Raw genomic sequence first — 15470 nt, 5'->3', positions numbered from 1 at the left:
TGATAGTTCGCCTGCTATTTATGATAATCCGGCGGAAGAAGTTTGCGCAACAAGTCGATGCAAATCGATGCAAATTAATAACGAGATATCGATATCCCGATTTATGTAGAAAGTAAATTGTCTAAGCCTGAGAAAGGAAACGCGCCAAGTGTCGATATACTCTGACGGTAAGCGTATCTATTCGCGTGCGTGCACAACATCCTTCCCTCCCTGCGAGAACGGAGGTCGCCGTCACCAAATTGTCGGCGGACTAATGATAAATTGCGCCCTCGGCCCTGCGGAAACGCCCCACCCGTACGAGCACGGGCGCACGGGGAATCAAATTGCAATTTGTTATTTGTAATTCCGAGTGTCGCTTAATATACTCCCGGCGCTCCCACCTTCCCTTCGCTCGCTTGGATGGCGCGGAAGGGTTAGAAATTAAGCGTAGGTTGATGAGAAAACGCGAAGGTGCGAGGCGAAAGGGTGCGAGTGTCATCTTGTTTGGCGCTAATAAACGGTGATTAAGTGCGCATCTCCTTTATTTTTATTGTATCACGTGTATCACGAGAGCTAAATGTCGAACCTGAAACTGCAAATGGCGCATTACTTTATACGGAGCGAGGTTGTTACTTTCCGATTGTCTTCAATCTTTTTGCCGTTATCTTCCCCGCTTTCTCTGTCTCTCGAAACGATTTCCATCGAAGAATTGGCATAGGGAGAGAATCGTCGGTTGAGTAGGCAAATATTCGATTTTGTCTATTCAATTTTCCAGAAAAATGATGCGGCCGCCATCCCGGGGCCCCCTCCGCCCTTTCAGCCAAATATTATCGCTGGAACTCGAATACGCGACGAGAGCGGGGGTCACGAAGGAAAAGAATAAGTTCGATCAGTCAGAGGGTGGCAGTTACCGTTTCGGTTATGGCTTTCGGAAGCGTCGTCGAATCCTATTCTTGCGCAAACCCGATAAGGGCCCTTTTACGCGTATATTTTCGCACACGCGTCGCCTGCACCTACGTACGTCGTTGTACGCATCCAGAAAGCGAGATGAGAATATCACGAACGGTTTACCGTATCATCCATATATCAATCAATTCCGCTTCAGAGAAATTTTTTTTGTAAATTTAAAAATCTTTAAAATAGGATTGATATCGAATCGCAAAAGAAGGAAGTCGAATCGGTAATAATTAAAGTGGGTGCAGATTATAAAAAATTTGTCACGTGCAACTATGTGATACTGAAAACTGATCTTAGAAAAAGATACCGGTTTCAAATATTCGAAAGAGGATTCTCATCAATACAAATAAGAGCACTTTTCCGTTCCACATGCCTGGCTCGCGAGAACAAAAAGTCTGTCTCGTGTCGCGCGTACGATCATCCCTCGCGCCCTGACTTTCGATTTTTTTCTCACGCTATATTTTTCTTGAATATACTCTGCCGGATACGCAGGGGGGCAAGGTACGGCGGGTTGGCTGGCGGCATCGGCGGCTGCGGCGAAGGGGGTCGGTATCCGTGAGTTTATTTGCGTTTTGCCTGCCGGCTGAGCATCGAGGCGTTCAGGAAAGCTGGGGAGCGATCGAACGGCGGAGACTTATCGCCGTCGAACGTCGAACAGAGAATCGTGCGCCATGCTACGACAGTCCCCTCCGCGCGCCTGCATCTCGCCCGTTTTACTCGGCCTCGGGGCCGACGATACGAAAAGGGGTAAATCGGAATGGAATTATTTATGTGCGCGCACGTGGTTCTGATACACCGTCTAATCGATAGCGTGTTGAAAGTTTCGATGATCTCTCCGAAGAATCGACGCGCTTGTTCTCTCGATCTCCTGCGATTGAAATTTCTACGGATTTCTTATCATACTCTTTTTCTTTTGCACAAATGATCGTCAGATATTGGATTCTTTTCGAAATAGGGGATTATTATAGTCTGCCGATACGTCGGCTCAGCAAACGTCCCTTATCAGCTTCTCTGTATATTGAAATGATGTAGCTTCGATGCCATTTCGTACGACGTAAATCCGAATAGCGGATAAGGCCTCACGAGGATATACAAGCCTTCGGACGTACAGTACTTTCCGAAGGGTATCGAAGAGTTTTTTTCCTGTGCTACGAAACAGAGTCCTCCCGTTACTTTCGCGTGAAAGTGGCAGCGAAAGCAGTGGCGGGTTAGGGCACGTAAAAAAGTCCACGAGGGACTGGAATTGGGGTAAAAACGCCCCGGCGATTCGGCGCGGCGTGAAACCCCCGCAGATTGACTCTATCCGAAACCGCGATAAGCCCCATCACGCTCTATCTGCCTTTCTCTCTGCCCCTTCTCGCCCTTGCCGACCTCTGTCTATATGTATCTTTTTTTTTTCTGTCGCCGTGAAGAAGAGAAGTCCCATAACGACCATCGATAGCCCTTAATCGAACGATTCGCGGAGACCCGGCTTTCCCATTGCTGGAAAGTGATTTTTATTTTCCACTGATTCTAATTTATATCGGCCTTTATGGGCGACGTTGGCAGGACGAGAACGCGTCGCGACGCACACGTATCCAAGATTGCAGTCTCATACACGGATTGCATGCGTGCGTGCGTCCGCAGTCGCGTTCAGACCGAGGGGTTGGCCCGCGGTTATCTCTCCGTTACGCGTTGGCAGGCATATGCCCCCGATGCTGCTTTCCAATGGGGGTGGTACGAGACGCAGGACGCGCGCGGAGGCAGGGCGCGTGGGTCATAATTTTCAGATTTATGTACAAATGTTTCTCTCGCGCGCGTGGATCGTGTGCGGGGCGCGTTTCTCGTGGGGAAGATGCCTATCGTAAAGTTTCGCGGAGAATTGAAAAATGCTCTCGAGGCTTTTTCGCGCGGGCGATGATGGAACGCGGGGTGGATCAGCCGCGGCGAGAAAGCCGCCCTTCCACATCAGCGAAATGACGAGGGAGGTGGAAGAAGGGGAGAGGAGGGGGGAAAAACACGGCGGTCGCGAACCATGTATATTCCTCGACGTCGCGGCTGCTGCGCGCCTTTTTCCGATGCGCCTTAAATAATACGGGAAGAGAAACGGACGAATCGGATAACGATCGTAGTTTCGCGATTGGCGTTCTCTCATTTCCACGGCTAGTATTTTACGAGAGACCGTAAAAGCGGCGAGTATAAAAAGCGGTTCGTTAAAATACAAATTGGCCGTGTTACGCGTTGCTTAAGCTACTCGTACGTACGGATCGCACGGATACACGCACGCGCGTACACGTACACATACCTTAGCGGCAACAACGAGGTACATTCCTCGAGAATCGGGCGGGTCCGTTTCATAATTCAGACCCTTTCTAGGCACCCCTACTTCGCATACCCCCGAACGTCATTTCTGATGTATGACGCATAGTAACCGGTGCACTCAAAGTGCTATCTGTTAACGAGCTTCTCTACTCGGGGCTTGTCTTACGCATTACACTTTATTACGGAAACCTAATATCTTCTCCGCTGACGCTATCGCTCTGTCCAGTCGTTTGTACAGTACATTAAATATTAACAGGAGGTAGTGTTACGTAAGAATATTATTCGGTTATTCTGATTACTCTCTCTTATATCCCGTGGGTTCTCTTATATACAAACGTAGCCTTCCAAAAGTACAATTTACTCGTATTTATTAATTTTTGATGAGACGAATTATTTGGCGAATTTTAGGCTTTTTGTACTTTTAAGATTTTTACATTTTGTAAAAATCTCAATTAATTTACGCTCATGCGTATAATACACTCGAAATCACGGCACGCCATGCGTGTGTGCGCATATCGCTGATCTCGTGAACAGGAGGTCTCAGAAGGTTGATTATAGATTTTCGAGTACACGCCAGTCGTTTTGTCGAGGCGCATAACATTAGCCGGGCTCCTTATCTCGCATGTAGGAGCACGTGTAAACGACCGGTCCGGCCGCTGCGTGCGTACACGCGAGGACGAGTGGAACCGCGAGCGAAACGGCACGGCCGCTCAACGCGGAGCTTGCGTGGGTCGCGTTTAACGAAAGAGATAGCATCGTCTCGGTCCCTCTCCGCTTTACGCGCGCCCCGTCCTGCTATTTCCACTCTAACTGCCGTCCCGACGCTAACGGTTACGAGTACTCTCCGAACTCTCGCTGGACCGATGACAGAAAGATCGTCCTCCGCGCCACCCCGTTTAAGCGTTTGCTTCCCAAAAATTATCACCTCCTGCATTAACGTTCCTGTTCGCGCGTCGTCAACGTGTCATCGTGACATGCTGGTAACATACAATAACTAACATCAACGGTATTTGTATATTTCATTCGTTTACATTTCCCGTATCTAATGCGAAATAAATGAGTGTTCAGTATTCTCACGAGAGACTACCGTGATGTTAAGTCCTCCCGGTAGAATCGTCCTCCTACGGAATGAATTAACAAGATTCTGTTCTCCCGGCCGAAATCCGAGGCGAAACGACCGGGCCGTCGAAACGGTCCGAGAGTCGTTTGCCTAAACAGACGGTTATCTCGTCGCTTAATCAGCATTGTCTCCTTAGCACCCCCGGAACACGTAGGTTAGTATCCCACTGCCGGGAAGGAGGGAAAACGCGACGACGTCGAAGACGGTGCATGCGGCCCCCGAGGAAACAATTTAGCTCAATCAACATTTCTAGGCGAATCTCGGGCGTCGTCTAATTAAACCGCTGTCCCGCGCGAGGATAAAGTCGGAGGTTATCGCCGTCGTCGTATCTGATCCCCTCGGCCGGGCTTAATCCAACTGCGTTTCCACTTCGAGCCCGGAGCTCGGAAGTCGCGCGGGGGGTATGCACGTATATCGCGGGGTGTCGCTCGCGTGAATGTGAACGTATCCTTTTACATATATATGTATACATGGAGCGGATAGAGGAACTCGGGGAGAGTCTCATTTCCTGTCCGCGGGGGTCTCGCAAGGGATACATAATTAGCCCGGTTCGTCGGAACGAAAGGAGGGGCCATCGCCGCCGCCGCCGCCGCTGCCGCCGCCAATCTTCCGCTCCTCTTCCTTTCACGAAGAGATGCTGTGTTCATCGATTTCTCGAAATAATGCCGACTCTGGTCGGAATCATATCCAGCCAACGCGGCTTTGTGCATCGTGAATCAATGTCATTGTTGCGACTTCGACCCACTCTTATTTCGAGCCACTCCGAATGATCAGGCCAATTTTGGAGGATCATGGAAGATCGAGAAAACAAGAATGGATCCTCGCCAAGTTATGAAAGCGGCGTGATTTCCGCCGTGAAAACCATCTCGGAATTGTGTGCAGACGTCAAAGTCAATCGCGAGACGCGCGCTGGTAAATTAATCTCAATCGTCGGCGGGCCTCGTGTCATTTATCATGACTCGTTACGAGCGGAAAGGCGCGAGGGCGAATACACGCGGATTGATATGGAGTTAGCTACGGTAGCCTGTGTACGATTGCGTCGTGACCGCCGCTCGAATCTATCAGTCAAAACGACGAGGGTCTGGAGAAGTGAGAACTAATTTAAAAAATGCAGAGGGGCACTTGGGATGAGCGACGTGAAAAAAAATGTACCGAGTGTCGCGCATCATTTTTTTTATTTTAACGTAATAAAGATGTTTTTAACTGGGTGTTTCTGCGATCGTGTAGCGTACGTGCGTTCCTACGCATTCTTGAAAGTATAGCGTAGAGTGCAGTACGTCAGTCACTTGATACTATATCCGGCACGAAAATGCCGATATGATGTTTATGGATTTTGCGATAGCGCTGCTCTTGTTGCCGAATACCGGCGATTATTTTCCGATAGACAAATTCCGAAGCCGGAAGTGTTTATTAGAGATACATTCAGCGTTTATTCAATACCGCTGGCATACTACACGAATATCGGTACGGATGCTATTGTTGAGGATCGGACGCGTGTTTACGGAAAAAAATTTTTTCTTGTTTTGGGTCAAGGAATCCGTTGAAACTTTTCGCGATGAATACATAACGGTTGTTTACAAACGAGAAAAAAAAGATGAATATTAATCGCGCATTTGCGACGATATGGAATTTAAATTTACACGGTTATACCATGCCCTCAAAACGTAACAGTAATTTTCTACGAGATTTAGCTTTGAAATAGAACCGAAGAAAATCAGAAATTAATGTCAGAGAGTCAAACGTCTTACTTCAGCTACCCTATTGATGTCCGTGGAATGTCAGGCATCCACTGATTGAATTCGAGGAAAGAGCTTTCCACGGGTTGCGCATGGGTTGATAAATGTTGTCCGTCTCTCGCGATATGCCGGATAATATCTGTAAGGATCTGACGGAGAACACAGAGGATAGGACGCGCCCCGGCCCTTTTTGCCGGGGCGACGGCATCGTTTGTAATTCGAGTCCATCGCTCTGCGATTCGCCCTTCGCGCGAAGGAACCGGAGTTTCGACGCTTGTACCACGTCAACGGGGAATCTCCCAAAATAATTTATGGTCTCGCCGCATTCTCGAATTAAGTCTCCCATTTTTTCTCTTCCTCGCCCTTACGTTTGTTTGAATTAGATCGCGTTCTCGCTAAATTGACACGCGCATATCGCGAGCCCGAAGTTCTTTCTCTGAGTCATAATTGAATAATTTAACGGAATTCAGACTTCGATGCCGTTTGTTCGGTTGTAATTTGCACGATTTATGATCTTGCCGTATTTTCGAATTAAGTCTTCCATTATTTTCTTCTGTATCCTTACGTTTGTTTGAATTAGATCGCAAGCTCGAAATTCTTAATTGAATAATTTAACAGAGATCAGGCTTAAATTTCGTTTGTTCGGTTGTAATTTACACGATTATTATTAACACAACACTTCAGAAAATACTGTCTTGCAACGGGAAGAAGTCCTTTCAAGATCGCGTTGCGTCTGCAACGAGGACACTCGTTACGAGAGTCCGCGTGAACCCCTTTCGCCTCGAATGTCACGGTCCTAAGGGTGGAATTTTCACTCCCGGACTCGCAGAAGCGCGCACTCTGGATCATGTTACGACCCTTCTCGCAGATCCAGGTCGTTTATTATTTCGACTCGGTCGAAATATCTACGAGGAAGCGACCCTCGAGATATGTACGCGCGCGAAGAAAACGTTTTGCCTTCCTACGAAATTAATTTTGCGTACAGAATTAACAAACGATTACGAAGTCCCTCACATCGAGTCGGTGGTATCATCTGGTGTACCTTTTAATCTGGCCAACTGGTTTAATTCCGATACTGCGAATTATTTCAACGCACCTCCTGAGAATTTATCGTATGCAAAGTAGACTGAAATTTTTTGACGGTGATTAAAATTTTCATTTCAATCAACGTCCCTAAAATATTTTCGTCTCGTTCGCCAGGTAGTTATAAATGTAATAGTGTGTCGATCGGTATTACGACGTTCGGGGCTTCCCGTTACTCGATAACGGGATAAACGCGCGGATAATTGGGGATTCGCGATTTAGGGTAAAAAAAAATGTTTACACGCCGCGACATGCGACGACGCGTCGTGATAAAAATTCATTGGCGTATGTGAATGCTGGAACGCCGATGGCACGTGCATCGTTTATTAAAAAAGCTGTTGGACGGCCGCCCCGGATCGAAGAGCGCGGGGACATACCTTCGCCATTTTATAGAGGCCCTTTGTCGTGCCGAAATTACAATTGCTATCGTCATTATCGGATGCGTTATGCGCACGATGCGTTTGGTGGACGTGGAAATCCCTCCCCATTGTTTGTCGCGCGTCCCGTTTTGATCGAAACCGTCAAAGCGGCCGAAAAAACATACGTCTCCCCGGAATGCCGATCGGAAAAATATGACCGAGAGGCGGGATCCAGGGGGGGCAGGGGGAGGAGAGAGGAAGGCGCATTATCGGATTGCTTCCACGCGTTGCTCCGTGCGTTAGATTCGCTAGACGGTGAGTGATTTCCGCCACGAGGCGATCCGCGAGTGCGATCCGATTTCGCGAAATGATCTAGAAATCCTCCGGTGGCCTCGCTCTCTCGTCCTTCGGAAATCTCGCCGCCTCTTAATGAACTCCCGCTGTTCGTGGCGGCCGTTTCTGAACGGCCGGGATAGGGAATCCCCGCGGAGTTCATCATTACCGACTCAAAATTAAAGCTAAAGATACAGAAGGGCGCGCGCTTTCGTTTTCGGCGCGGCTTATTAGTTTTCGCGGCACGCAAAAGCGTGGGCGAGCCCGGGGCACGACTCGCAAGAGTACTGCCTCCCGGCCGCGATTATTTATCAACAAATTAATAATCGCGACGACGCACAACCGAATTTAATATAAACGTTCGGCTGCACCCCCTTCCCTCGGCTAACGAGGCTGTAATTTCGACTGGTGAATACGGCGCGCCTCGTTATTCCTCGTCGAGAAAACGGTTCTTCTCCGCGTACGAGGCAACTCGCACGCCCGTCCCTGAGGTAGGGCCACGATCACTAATTATTTGCATATCGTGGAGATCCGTGAGCGTAGGAGCCGTATTACGCGCGTATAATGAAACCCGTATTAACGTATTCGCGCACGCGAATACGCGGGCGCACGTACACGCGGACGCCGCGGCGTCGTAACCGTAGACGTGTAGACACGGAGAGCGCCGCGACGTCGAACGTAATATTCGACTAATTACAAATTTAATAACCTCGGTTCGTTGCCGGTTATTGCCAGGCCGCGACGTCTAAATGAATCGACTCCGCGCTCTCGCGCGTCTCTTCCCCCCATTCGTTCTTTTGCCTTTTTCCTGACGTTCTCCTCCCCCCCATTTGCCATTTCGCTTCTGCAGATTATCGACGATTTCGTCGTTGAAAGAAAGTAGAAGACAGATCATGAGAAAAGAACAAGACCAAGTTTACCGCCGGTTACCTCTGTGTCTTAATGGACTCGTATTACCAATTAAAATTTAATTATCATCTGAAATTAATTCATTACAATATTCGGACGTCCAACAGGCGCGGCGGTGTCTTGTCGAGCCATTATTATGCTCAATGGAACTTCTCATCCTTTTTCCCCCTTTTCTGTTACTTTTATGTTACGGTTAGATTTTCGTAATATCCGCGTTGGCCATTTCAATCATAAGGACGAAATGCTCTTTTCTCGTTTCTTTCTAGTCAGGGAATCTTTACATTTTGCGGCCTGCGAGGTGCGCACATAAAGGCTCTCTCCGTTTCCCTTAACACTGCCGTAACTTATCGCTCGTAGACACAGTATTTCTCTCCGGCTCTTTGAAAGCATTTTCTCATTAAAAAATTAAGGGTAGGGAGGGAACCGGAGGCAAGCGGGGGGGGGGGCGAAAAGGAGCGAAGCGGTTGCAGAGGGACGAGTGGGAGTGATGGAGGGTGAGGGGGACCGAGTTCGCGGTGCAGAAACGAAGCGTGGGTCTGAGACAGGAGGGTTTTGTGGCGAGCAAGGGGACCGGGGGTGGACGGAGGGGTCGGTAAGTGCTCTGCGGCTCCCAGATGCGCCCAATATTATGTTTAATGATATTAACTTCTTACTTAATGGTCCGCGGTTCGATTCGAGGTGCGAAAGAGTCGCCCCCTCCCCCTCTTCCGAACCGCAGCTCTGAACCGAAGCTGGAAAAAGTATACCTTGGGGATTAATTTGGCGAGTTGAGTACGAGAAGAGTGAAAAAAATGGAAGAGGCAAGAGGCGCGTGGGAAAGAGAGAGAAAGAAAAGGGAGAGGAGACTGCAGGGAGAGAGAGAGAGAGAGAGAGAGAGAGAGAGAGAAAATGAGAAAAGAGAAACGGATACAGTGCGGTGAAAGAATCTAATCACTTGGGGAACACGTTTACTTGCCTCTCTCTTCCTCTTCCTCTTTCTCTCTTGAATTCTTGCAAAATAAATCCGCGACTACGATGACCTCCGCCATAAACTTCGTGATAAAAGCCGCGGTATTGGTGAGCGCGTTCCCCCTTTTCTGCGGCAATGCTGCCGAGGGTCGCTCTCTCGCCCTCAACTCTTTACGCGCGATTAAAGAATCTGTCCCTTGGCCAAAGTGGTTGTACTACGGAACTTTTTGTCACTCGAAAATTATTTCCTCTTTGCTGCGAGATAATATTATCTCGACGAAGCAATAATCTCATTAATTAGGTTGCTTCTTCGCAACGGTGTTAATAATTTTTAATCGTTCTATCAACCGCGACCTGTGATGAATCGGCCAACAAGGATCAATTACGCCTTTCGTGGTCGAAGGAACAACGTTAAAATGTAATTTTGTACGAAGCTTTTATCTTTCTCGTTTCCCGCGGCTTTACGATGGGAACTACCCGATTCCGCTCGCTTCTTAATGCGAACCGCAACATCGAAGACAGAAATCTTAACGGTTCTGGATAAGCCATGATGGAACCCGAGGGCACGAGTGCCAAACAATATAAAGCTAAGATTAAAAGTTTCTTGTGACACGGGAGCGGAAAAACGCGCTGCCGCATTAACGAGCGACGACCTCGTAAACTAGGATGCCCGAGGATATCGAAATAAAATAAAATTTAAAAAAAGGAAGCGCGGAATCTCATCCCCCTTTTTGGAAATTTGTTTTTCGCTCATTCACAGGTTCCGCTCGAAGAATATATCTTTGAATAAATTTGATTAATTTATCATTGGCGACATAAAGCATGATTTTTCTTCGTGACGTCTTCGTGGTAGGTTAAATAAATGCGAGATGCGTGTCGCGGCGGACAAGGCGATTAAGGACGATAATGCGCGGTGTACAGTGATACGACCGTCGCGGTGTGAGACCAGTACTTATCTTCCTACGCGGATCCCTTGCCCAACGACTAGAATAATTATTTAATTAATACCCTACGTAGCGGCGGAGTCCACCTCCACGCTCGGTCGATTTAAATCCCCCAGATTAATACGAAACCTTTCTTTTCTCTCTTCTTCTTTGTTACAGGCTCCGCGAGGAGAGGGGCGACGCCGAGAGAGCGCTGGCTTTGGACCACAAACCCAGGGATCTCAGCTCGCACAATGGTAAGGCTACAAGCAAATAGTATGCATGCTCGATATTCAGAGTTTAATCATATATATTATATATAACTCTAAAAAATATTACATAATAGATCATATATAAATATATATTAAAGACTAGTGATACGCTCCGTTTGTTAGCAACTTACAATTTAACTGTTAGCTTAATGATTCGCAATTAATATACTTCCCACTTGTATATATACAAATATTGACTAACAATAAATTAATTAAGCAGTATTGATAAATCTAAAATGTTTTTATTCGATATGCAATATAAAAAAAATTTTATTTCGAAAGGATGCCGTGAGTTATGCCGTGTCGTAGGCATTATAGTTTCTAATGCCATTTCTCGTATTCCTATACCTGCCTGCCATAGCGCCTGTCATATGGATTAAGTATGTAACGCGAGATCCTTAATCGTCAGAGTTCCCCCAGGGAACACGGTCGATCGATGCGGACTCGAAGTCAAGCGGCGCAGAAAGATTTTTGACCGCGACACGGCGCGGCGGTCCGAAAATCCGAGCGTATTCGTTCTTTTCTGTATTTCTACCTTTTCGTTCTTCCCTTCTGGGCCCGTGTGTGTCCGCGAGGCGGCCGAACGACGAGCGTCCCGGACGTTTAGGATCCCGGAGATTAAGTCCGATATCGGGTTACGTCCTGGCCGCGGCCCTACATCTCCTTCTGATTCCCCATAATATTATAATCCGTCTGATGGAACTCTTTATCTTCCGCGACGGGCCCACCTTCGCCCAGGACACATTTCGACTTCTACCTACTTTTCGCATTTTTCGACCTGTCAAATAATGTCCATACACACGCGTGCAAAGATCGATCGTATTTGTGTATTTTAATGTGCACGCATCAATTAGATTTTTGAGATTAAAGTCACATTTCACGCGAGAGAGGATCTCAATTGCCGTTGATTTCGATTGGGACTCTCAGCCTTCAACGGCGGCCGGCGTGTAGAAGTCAATTTAACGTAAAAGATGTACGATTCATTAGATCGCGCCGGGGAAGAGCCGAGAAAACCGCGACCCTTCTCTTTCAACGGCCAACGAGATACATAGTGCTCCGGGCGCGTACGTGTGTGAACGGCCGAGACGCACTGTGGTCCTCTACCATCGCGCTATACATACGAGTATCCGTTCCGAGTACTCGTGAGATCACGAGTGGCCCGAAGCAATGCGTCAGCGCCGACGACCGTTGCCCAAACAGTATCTATCTATGTCAGGATTAAAATACTGGGATATCAAATACGCGCGCGGGCGCGCTTAGACGGCCGGAGCAAGGAAAAAGGGATGCGGAAAGAGAAAGAGGCGGTCACATCGTGGAGGGTTGGCGGGGGAGATTCGGAGAGTGGATAGTCCGCTTGTTCTCGTCTAAACGGGGGATGCGCGGCGGTAAATAAAATCCATCAACTTGTCAGTCCGGTCAATGGACGCGCTTCTCGTTCTTCGTAACCGAACGTTCTCCGGGAAAGATTGACGCCGCTTTCCAGCGTTATCGCGCCAAGTGGATACACGGTTGCGATATCAATCCGACTCTGATATATACATCGCATACAGGATAGATATACCTTTACGTACTCGATAGGCATGCGAATGTAAATTATATTTTTAATTGATTTGTCGCTATGTTCGTGCGTTTTCAGGCTCCTCCAACGGTCACAGCCCGGTTCTAAATCTCTCCAAAACGGCGGGAAGCGGAAGCGTGGGCGAGCAGTCCGGAAGCGAGGCAGGCGCGTCGCACCGTTCTCAAGACGACGAGGAGGAGGACGACAATCTGTCGGAGGACCTCGAAGACGACAATGAAAAGGACGAAGGTATGTTGAAGTATTTTGAGTGTGCTAGGCGGTTCAACCGCAAGTGACAGGAAAGAGATCTGCGAGTTTCGCACATTTATATCTCTGATAAAGCAATCGGTTCGAAAGAGATCATTCATGCCTGGCAATCAATTAAAACCGCACGATAAAATGCGTTCTTTCGCTTTTAACGTTCGACGAATATAAAAAAGACAATTTTGATGAGCGAGAGAGGAAGAGAGATAGAGAGGGAAGAGGGGGGGGGGGGGAGAGAAAGGATTCATGCTCGTGAAATAATTATATCGATTTTGCCGGACACGCCGCGTTTAAAGACGAGTTCTTCTAGACGACTGGCGGGTCAGGGCCTCTCATCCATCATCTCTACCGAGAGAGCGCGAGGGACGCGTCGGGATTCGTCTTCCATCGCGCTCTGACAAACGCACCGCAGCGGTTGCCAAGTCACAATGTGGATTCAACGTTTTTAATTGTCTCCAGTTTGAACAAAATAATAATATTTCGTTAAAATATTAAATACAATTATTGCTTTTCAACTAATTTGTAGAACGTGTCGTGTGCCTTGCGATATCGAATGGGCTTGTCCCTTTATCGGCGAGTTATCTCCAAGCCGCGCGGTTTCCATGTAAGAAGCATCACTGTCGGGGCAAAGCGATCATTAGACTCGTATCTTCGGTATTTAGTTTCATTTTTCTAATGAAAGATGGATCGAGAGATCGAATCTCCGTCTGATCTTTGTACCGGTATCCTTCCCTGCCTTGTTCTGGCGCTCCGGATTCACCGAAGCGTCATAATCGTTTTGATTTCTAATCTACTCGACCATTGTCGCGTCGGCATGTTAATTGGCCGGTCCAATTAATGGGGCCAGAGGGCCGCTCGTAAAGTCGCGTCCCACCACGTGGGATCGATTTTGCGTTACGAATGCGTTTCTTCTACGAAAAAGAAAAGAAAGGGAGATGCGTTTGATCATCTCGCGTTGTCTTAATTAATTTCGTTTCTTTCGGGCTGCGATTTAATGCATCGCATCGGGATCGAGTCGTTAGGAGAAAGCGCGCCTCGCGCGGTCACGAGTGATTTACGGGCGAATCGAGACACGGCAGTCTCGACGGGGGCGACGATACCGGACCGTAAGAATTCACGGAAATCATAAGATTATCCACCATTCGGTCTTCGCACTGCTAGAGGCTGGCTGGAAAACATCGGGGACCGCCGCGCGCCCGCAAAATTAGGGGATCCCGCGTGTACCCCCGAATTAGTGGGCCCGTAAATTCCACGAAATACGCGAGTTAGACGTATAAATTCCGGGTGCGGGTCGTGTACGACGAGAAGGGGGGGTAGGATCAAATCCGTGTCTCGCAGCGTGTCGTATGCAATACATGGGTACACCTTACTCACCGATGCTCGCGGGTGATCGAAGTAGAACCACGTCGAACGCGCCCGTGGGAGTGTACACGCTTGTGGAATGCAGTTCTGATTTAATGAGACGTGCCACTATCTCTCGTTCTCGTTCTCGGAATCGGATTCACCGCGATTCGTCGTCGATTTCGCATCCACCGATCGTCCAAATCCTCTTCGATCATTTCGTTTATCTCGTCTTCGATTATCGTGTTCATTCGCTTTATCGAGAGGGGTTCCTTTTTCAAGTCAGATTCCACTGACTATAAATGCACATATTGGATAACTTGCCGTCTTTCTGATTGTGGACATTCTTCTCGCGCTCTCGTCGAGAGATTCGAAGGGTGAAGAGCGAATTCACGCGTCGCGAAAAGATTTCGAGAGGGCGATGACTTTCGTCCTGATAATTGTAATGGCTCGCGGTAGAAAGATATAGGCGCACGGAATAACGTCGAAAAGAGAAAAGAGAAAAGAAACGCGATTTTAGGAGAGCGAAGGATCGAAAGGAAAGAAGAGGCGATGCGTTTCCCTATCAAAAGGTGCCGGCACCGAAGGTGCGCTGAGCATTAAAGCGACCAATGGCAATAAGTAACCGATTGCCGAGTGGCGTTGTAGGTGCGCGCAGATAATTAAAAGACGATACAATAAACTACATATCGTTGGCCGTAAAGCAGCCGGGCTGCTAAAGCCCACGGTGTGGGCCGGTACCACGAGCGATCACTTAAGCCTGGAACCCACGCAGACATCTTGTCTCACCGCCACTCTCCGGGACCCTACGGCAATAACCATAAGGCATCCTTTATTCCGACGATCCCGCTGGATCCTTTTCGCTGATCTTTGGAGAACGATGACCACGTGCGCGGCCGGCCCTTCTATAGCGCGACAAAATATCACATGTGTGTCAATACGTTTTGAATAGAAGTGTTTCCAAGAAGTGTCTCACCCTGGGGTGGTCCAGTTTGATTCACCTTCTTGATTATTCACCGCCTAAAGAGGCGGATAATATAATATTGACGATTCAATGCAGCGATTCGAGTTTGAAATTGATTTTGAAAATTTTTAGCGATATTTTTTGAAAGATATATAATATTAATTTTACACGAACAATCACACAAGCGCGGCAAATTATATTGCTAGGTCATCGATAACGATACTTCGTTTCTCCCTCCGATATTTCACAGCGAGATGATGAACAGCCAGTCGGTCAAGACGCGACTAATCGTCCGAGGAACGCCGTGTAGTGTTTAATCCGTGAATTTAATTCGCCCGCGTTGACGTTAAATCAAAAAGTGGCGAAGGGTAACAAGTAGTCGTCGCGAGATTACGACTTCGAGACACGCACGCTGTATAAGTC

At 48.0% G+C, this 15470-nt stretch overlaps 1 protein-coding gene across 3 annotated transcripts in view; it reads left to right on the top strand.

Annotated features, from left to right (window-relative positions):
- The window catches only part of Dac (dachshund family transcription factor), a 182605-nt gene that overhangs the window by 104467 nt on the left and 62668 nt on the right, over positions 1–15470 (top strand). For all 3 annotated transcript variants that reach the window (XM_071705419.1, XM_071705418.1, XM_071705417.1), the window contains exons 5-6: positions 10829–10905; positions 12557–12727. In XM_071705419.1, coding sequence (XP_071561520.1) covers positions 10829–10905; positions 12557–12727 — 248 coding nt within the window. The remainder of the gene's footprint in view (positions 1–10828; positions 10906–12556; positions 12728–15470) is intronic.

This window comes from Temnothorax nylanderi, unplaced genomic scaffold (genome assembly GCF_030848795.1).
Source record: "Temnothorax nylanderi isolate EJ_2023f unplaced genomic scaffold, tnyl_v1.0 TNYL_tig0046_pilon, whole genome shotgun sequence".
NCBI lineage: Eukaryota > Metazoa > Arthropoda > Insecta > Hymenoptera > Formicidae > Temnothorax > Temnothorax nylanderi.
This window is presented reverse-complemented; position numbering and strand designations above follow the sequence as displayed.